Source organism: Nansenia antarctica (genome assembly GCF_963989245.1).
Source record: "Nansenia antarctica genome assembly, chromosome: 11".
Classification (NCBI taxonomy): domain Eukaryota; kingdom Metazoa; phylum Chordata; class Actinopteri; order Argentiniformes; family Microstomatidae; genus Nansenia; species Nansenia antarctica.
Window position 1 is genome coordinate 15,246,607 of NC_137681.1, and position 7,906 is coordinate 15,254,512.

General features: G+C 42.9%; 1 protein-coding gene across 1 annotated transcript; it reads left to right on the forward strand.

The window, feature by feature from the left end:
* Positions 1–1,362: 1,362 nt before the first annotated feature.
* On the forward strand, positions 1,363–7,906 carry vstm4b (V-set and transmembrane domain containing 4b; the record flags this gene model as incomplete). Its single annotated transcript, XM_080541974.1, has 8 exons — positions 1,363–1,414; positions 2,424–2,822; positions 5,656–5,709; positions 5,983–6,090; positions 6,317–6,350; positions 6,473–6,594; positions 7,473–7,537; positions 7,781–7,906. 8 exons carry the CDS (start codon positions 1,363–1,365, stop codon positions 7,904–7,906), a joined length of 960 nt encoding a protein of 319 aa, XP_080398100.1.

The following is a 7,906-nucleotide window of genomic DNA, read 5'->3' on the forward strand; positions in this document are numbered from 1 at the left end:
CGTATTTAGTAATGGTATATAAATGGGAATCTCTAATGTTACTGCTATTGTACCCCATCTTTTGCAATCCATTCTGTTCTGCTGAAACAAATACCTGGGTAACCAAATGACTCTTTCACACTTAGCCTACTTTTAGAAACAATTGATTTACTTCCCATGAGGAGGCAGTGTTGACCACTTTTTTACGAAGGCCGCTAGACTCAAAGATCTCAATCTCCAACTTCACCCACACGTCTCTCACATCTGAGTGCAAGAAGGACCTTGTAAACAAGGCCGTTTACTTTAATTACCATGCAGCCCAGTCAGTCTTTATTTACGTCTGTTGAACAGACACATTGTAGATTTAGCTTCACATTAATGGTAATCGCATATCCTATAATTTCCTTGAACTCAGCAATGACCTAAGTCTCTAATTGGAGAGAGGGTGTGTGTGTGGCAGAGAGAATAATGTCGCTACTAAGGAAATATCAGATGCATTTAGTTTCACATAATATAGATGCTAACATATTTCATAGATTGTCATAGATTTCATAGTTGTGTTCAAGCAGTAAATATACCCCCCCCCCCCCTCCATACTGTATGGTGTCCTCTGTCTCTTGCCAAGTTTCTGGGATGTTGCCTAGCTCAGCATTTTTCAAACTAGAACAACCAAGATGATTGCATTTCCAGCCACAGAGATGGATGAACAAACCACCAATCAGAGCACTGAATAATGTATTGCTAACTCTACATGTATATCAGTATATAGGAATCATAATAATAAAGAACATACAGTAGTTCAGTATATGTGTGAAATAAAATTAAGTTAAAAGTTAGAAACTCTTGAGAGGCATGTTAAAACTCTGTGTCCCTTCAAAGATCTCCTCACAACCTTCACAAAGATTCTCTGTGGGATGCAGTCACACAGACAGACAGACAGACAGAGACAGCATCCTCTCTCATTATCAGTGTGTGTGGGGGGGGATAAAAGACTGGTTAGGGTGTCTGTCTACTACACTCCACAGCTGGAAGTGCCATTCGCTTTGGCGTCAAGCTCGCAAACACACTCCATCCCTCCTGCACAGGAAATTACTTTTCCCACTCCTTGCCAAGCAGAGGAGTGTGTGTGTGTGTGTGTGTGTGTGTGTGTGTGTGTGTGTGTGTGAGAGAGAGAGTGTGAGATTGTGTGTGAGTGTGTGCGAGTGTGTGTGTGTGAGAGAGAGAGTGTGTGCCAGGGGGGAGGGGCAAGGGTGGTTCTAAGTAGAAACAGAGCGACCCCTGTTTCATATTACACACAAATGCAGAAAAAAGGAAAGCGGAATCCTGAGGTCCTTTCCTAGGGAGACATTTAACTGGTTTTTATGGAGCCCGCTGGTCTGGAAAATGAAGATCTTTTCAGTGGTCATAGTTCTCCTGACTAAAACTTTAATTCGAGGTAAGCAACCGTATGTATATTTGTATCCAACTGCATGACAAAGAAAACATAATTCCAAGGTTATTGTTTTGGGGATATTAAATATGTCAATACCTTGAGAGTGTATGTAGTGATGGATTGAGAAAAAGAAAAACAACTTCAGTAACTGTGGGTAAAACATTTTGGAAATACTTTTTTGTTGAAGGCTTTTAGCGTTAGTTAGTCTTACAATTAGTACTTTTAGACTAAATGCATTTCTATATTTCTAAGGTGAGAAGATAAGGTGTTATGACAACAAAACAGATTATCATAGTTTGCTATGTAAAAAGAACTGAACAAAAAAATTTGGTTTCCCTTCCTTTGTTCAAAACAAGACATTGGCCGATTAATGTTGGTAGTTTGCTCGTTACCCATTTACTGTGGTTTCTGTCTCTGTTATGAGATAAAGTTTCATACTCCTAAATAAATAACATATCTTTAAACCAAATCTGTCCTTAAACTGTTTTCATCTTGAGTTTAATAGTTTACTTATTTATTTAGTGTGATGAATCAGTTTGGTGTGAGACAGAAATATGCTTAGTGGAAAGTTAGGATTATGAAATGTCTCTAGGTTGAAAAAAACAGATCTTGTCATGCAAGAAATTAGGCAACAGTTTGTTCCTTAATATTGCTCCCACTCAAAATTCACATACGCTCACACTTAACCCAAACACAACTGTCAGTTGGCTCATCAACGGGCATTAATAAAGAAGCATGCACTATAATAATGGGAACTATAACAATGTGGAGGAAACTAGTGCTAGATGTGTCCAGTAGGTCAACATGTTACCTGCAGCTCCTCCCAATGCTCTTAACACTCACGTGTTACTGCAACCTTGCCTGAGACCTGAACACTAAAGCTAATGTGTAGGCTTTAGCTTAGCAGGCTACTGTAAGTTTGTGTTGTGGCGCACAAGAGACCCAAGTTCTGCCGAATCCTGTCGGTTATATAAACTCTTCATGTCTGCCTCTTGATGCTTCTATCTTCCAGATATGTGCCAGGCCATCAACGTCACAGTCAGCCCCTCCCCCTTCACGGTGGCCCAGGAGGGTCAGAACGTCACCCTGACCTGTCAGGTGTCCCAGAGGCGCAGGTCCAGCAGCCTGCCCGTGGTGCGCTGGATGTTCCTGCCCCTGGAAGGCGAAGAGGAGCTGCTCATTGCCAGGGTCAACATGCGGAAGGCCCGGTTCTACGGGAACTATACCAAGAGCTTCCCCTGGCCTAAGATGAAGCTGACCGTGGTAAAGCAGGGGAAGATCTTCGACCTGCTCATCCTCAACGTCTCGGAGGGGGACCGAGGCCTCTACATGTGCCGGGTGCAGGAGTTCAAGAAGAACCAGAACAAATGGAAAGCCTCCACCAACAGCACGGCCGCTACTGAGCTTAAAGGTAGGTTCCGTTTAGTACTGTTGAGGTAGTACTATCGTAAGAAATACTGTATAGTACTTGTAGTGTAGTAGTAGCATTAGTAGCAGTCATAAAGATAGTGGTAGTAGTAATAGTAGCAGTTGACATTAGTAATATAGTACTATATTAGTATTTGTAGTGTACACTCTTCGAAAAAAAAGGTGCTAGTTAATACCAAAAAGGGTTCTTCATTTGTCCTTGTAGTTGTCCCTGTAGTTTAACCATTTTTGGCACCATGTAGAACCCATTTAGGTTCCATGTCGAACCCTATCCACACAGAGTTCTACATGGAACCCAAGAGGTTCTACATGGCACCAAAATGGGTTCTTCAAAGGGTTCGCCTACAGGGACAAATGAGTGTAGTAGTAGCATAGTAGCAGTAGTAGTAGTCGAAAGAAATAGTGGTAGTAAAAAATAGTAGTAGTAAATAGTTATCTTAAGAATAGTGGTAGTAGATTTAGAAGCAACTGACAGTCATGTAGTACTGTAGTAACATAATAGTGGACGTCTTAAGAGGTAGCAGTAATAGTAACAGTTGATAGTAGCAGTGGTCCAGCCCAGTAAAGTGACCACAACGCCATGACCTAATTTCGGCTGCATCTACAATACTGTACCCTGCCGGGTAGAGAGAGAGAGGGAGGAGTCCTGTTTTTCATTTTGGACAGTGGTTGTTTAGTTTGAACAACGATGAGGAAATGGGAGTCCTCCATAGCAACAAGCTAAAGTTAATCATCCAGATAAAGAAAGGAGAGAGGAGAGGAGTTGCAGTCCAGTACATACATACATACATAGCTTTCAAAAAATCTCAGATAGAGCTTATGTGTTCTCTTGAACTGACTACATCATCCCTCCAATTCTGCCAGGAGTTGCATTCAAACTGTCTAAGCGTGCAGAGATCTAAGCACACACAGAGATGGAGGAACACACAGTAGCATACTGTACAGCAGATGAATTACTCCTTCGCACAATACACCCCTACTGCACCAGTTTGAGCGATGTTGAGAGGTAACCACATTTTCCATTTTCCATGGAATCGTTCCTGCAGAATGCTATGACATTCGACTGTCTATGGCCAAGTCTCAGCTCAACCAGACAGAATACTGCAGAAGGAACACCCGAAAGGAACACTGGCACCATCACCACCAAACAATATTGACTTTGGCTATGGTATGGAGTTTCCCTCCCTATGTACTGTAACACACACACACGCACACGCACACGCGCACGCACACACACACAGACACGCACACACATACAGACACGCACACACACACACTCAACGGCTCAACAGTCATAGAACAAGAGATAATTGTATCACGGGACAAGAGATAGTTGTCACTGAGGGTGGCCTAGACTAGACAACCGTGTAGACACCTGGTCACCTGATGTATAAACACTGTAGGAATTCCTTAGGTCGCGCGTCACCCCTCTCTAAAGCTGCTTTACTTCAGCACTTCAACTGTACTAACCTAGCGGTCATAGAGATTGGGAGACAACCTGTGAACAGAGTGTGTTTGGCCCCTTCCTAACATAAACAAAGCATCCTTTTTAACGTTGAGACATTTGTTCGGCACATGTGTGCGTGTGGGTGTGTAATACACTGTGTATGTGTGTGTGTGCAAGCATGTGGGCCGGGAGTTGTAGTGACTGTTTAAGAGGTACATCGTTGGCGAACGGATGTGGTTTGGGTTTTAAGTATAGCATCATGAAGGTACTCTGGGACCTCCACGGTCAGGAGAATATAGGCAAGTGTAAAAACAGAACCTTGGACTGAGGCCATCCTCACTGTTTCTAGGGTCCGTGTGGAGAAAGAGGGGGATAGATAAATGGATAGAAACAGGAAGTAAAGAAAGATGTTTAGCGGCTTCCTGATGACTGCCATGGACCATTACTGCATACTGATATTCTGGTATATGAATGCTCTGAATGAGTAATCCACTTAAACGGTCTGTTGATCATGGAAAGAAATACGTTTATTATTTAGAGTACAAATCTATTGTCTATTTACAGCAATTGGTCTGTGTGAGGATCATGTACAAGACCGTAGAAAGGGAGAGTCCATTTGATTTTTTTTTTATCTGTTCAAAATAATGTTTCCACTGAACTATACTGTATGATGCCATTCAAATTAGTTATCAGGATATGCTGTGCTGTGTATATTCTGATTGTTAGCACATACATAACGACTACATTGGGAAATATAATTAGCAGACTATTGTATACCGTCTTCTCTATACTTTGACAAATCAAATCAAAGTCTGCTTGTGCATATATGATATGCATGCTTGATCGGGTGATCTCGTTGCAATGATTCTAATAGCTACAGTAGGAAGGCAGAGCCAGCTCTACCTCTAAAAAACATTAAACTCTGGGTTTTAAAACAGCTAAATGTCGGTCACATATGGTCAGGCAGGTGATATTGGTTTAGCATACAGTCCTAAGAGACCTACTCCAGCCTTCTGGACAAGCTAAAGCGTTAGGCATCCAGACAGGCCTCCAAGCAGCCAGGCAGCAGCCCAGGAGCCTTAGCGGCTAGTGGCTAAGTATGGCTGTGAGTGGGAGAGGCTATAGCCTGCTGGCTAGCCTGGCTGTCGTCAGCTGCTGGCGGTTTGGTGTATTTCAGGATGGCTTGGTGGGTGTTAGCTACCACGAGCTAGTGATTCAGGAAGAGGATCTTGGGGAGAGGATAACCTCAATGCTGTCATCTAACGCTGGCCCACCTACAATTAGCTTTATTTAAACTGTACACAGTGTGTAATCAGACGGCAAGGCGGCCAAAGTGATGACTATGGATATTCCCTGTTTCCTCTTTCAGTGCATGTCCTTCCAGCTACCAAGGCCAAGGAGAGTCTATGGAGCCTGTTTGAAGGTAAGACAAACATGTCTCTCTGCTGCACTGTATTGACCTTGATAGGAATAGCTCAACCACAGAATAAATACCATATATGGCTGAAGAAAAACATGTTCTCTGGTAGAATAAATAGATTTTCAAGGATATTTCTGAATAAGTGACTAACAACTGAAATATGAGTCTTCAGGACCGCATGCTTAATGACTTAATATGTGTGTGTGCGTGTGTGTGTGTGTGTGTGCGTGTGTGTGTGTGTGTGTGTGTGTGTGTGTGTGTGTGCGTGTGTTTCAGACGTGTACCTGTGTGCAGTGCTGATCTGCTCCGTCGGACTCTTATGCATGTGTATGTTCACCGTGGTAGTGAGCTGCCAATACCTGCAGAGGAAGCGCAGGTTAAAAGGTCTGCATCAACGGCACCAACACTATCCCCTTCCATCCAATCAATAAACACTCCAATTCTTCATCTGGGTTACATTAAGACAGAGTGTAAGCCAATACACTGTACCATGTGGACCTAATTACCCATTTAGATTCTGTGTGAACATGACAGCTTTGATTTACCGTACATTTGCAAATGTTAGATAGCTTTGCTTAGCATTTACTGATGTTTTCTCATTGCCTCACAGACAACTACCATTTGGTCAAGAGCCCTCAGAACAGGTAGGCATCATTCATTACCCAACTGAAAGAGAATGCGACCTATACATAGCCAGTATAGCTGCATTGGCTGTGACTGTATGCGTTGATCCGCCTAACTCTGTTGTAAACACGTCTGACTCCAGCTCAGGGGAGACAGTCACCAGTTTAGTCAGTGTCTCTCCTGCCCTGCCGAAGAAGGAGAGGAGGTACAAGAAGAAAAGGAGCAAAGAGCTGTCGGATCTCCCACCAGAGATACCAGCTAAAGGTAAACAGATTCACTCTGCAACAACAACACACTCACAACAGAAGTAGTATGTACCGGTACTGTACAGTATATTCCAATAGTCAAACATACTGATGTTTCTCCTCTATCTTCAGGCCCACTGTTAGAGTAGGGAATGCAGTTCATTTGACCTCCATAGAGGGAAATGGGGGTAATGAACACCGTGTTTGATTCTTGACGCTGGAAATGTTGTTAATTTTGGAAGGAGGTCCTATCCTTGCCAGTATCCCAGTACCCTTTGGGTCCATATATGGATCTACTTTATGTGCTGAGATATATCATTTGATGAGAGAGCAAAATGTGTATCAAATTAAATTGTACCACAGTATGTTACCGGGAAAAAGGTCAACCATTTATCTGATGAAGGTACAGACAGACTGTGGCAATAAAGAGGAGATTTGTTACAAATCATCCACAACACAGCACACAGGCCTATCCATAGCCGTTAGCTTAGCCTGCAAGACAGTTGATTTAATTGGCACAAGCCGGTACAGAGTGCTCATTATTTGCACTTCCTAAGTAGGACCAAACAAGACTTAACTTTCAAAGAAAGTGAGTAAACAGAAAGTTAAAAAGTGCCTTTTAGCATTAGTTATGGATGACCATTTTCGTATTTTTAGGCTGATGTTTGGCAGAGTGTGTAACAAGAGGTCTGTATGCCTGTGACTGTGTGCCATTGTGCATTCGACTCTGCTTGGACGTCTGTTTCAAAGTCATCACTAATCAATAACAGGACAGAAATGTAAACATTGTGGACGCAGACAATTGTGGTTTCAGGGGAACATATTTCCCTGTTACACAGACAGTTGTTCACTTCACTCCCCGCATCCAATGATAATGAATGTTGCATTGTTTCACAGCACCCATCGCAGACAAAATCCGAAAGCCTAAACTTTTAAAGGCGCAGCCAAGAAAAGTGGTTTTGGTAAGTGTCCTGGGGGTAGCCTCTAATACGTCCATACATTTTAAACCACAGGTATTCAGGAAATCTAAGGTCGACAAAGATCATTTTTGTGCCTTCCTGTCTGTTACACTGTTTTCCAAGACGTATACTGCAATACCAAATGAGTCAAACTTGACTATCTGTGGAGTTACTACAGTTACTAAAGTTACTGAGTCTAAACCTCGACATGTCATGTCCTTCCTGTGTCTCGTTGTCCTCCTGCAGCCAAAGATTGCAGAGGAGAGCCTGACGTATGCAGAGCTGGAGCTGGTCAAGCCCCTGCCAGACAACAAAGCTGCCTGCTCAGGCACCGTGTACGCCCAGATCTACTTTGAGGAGAGACAAGTGTGA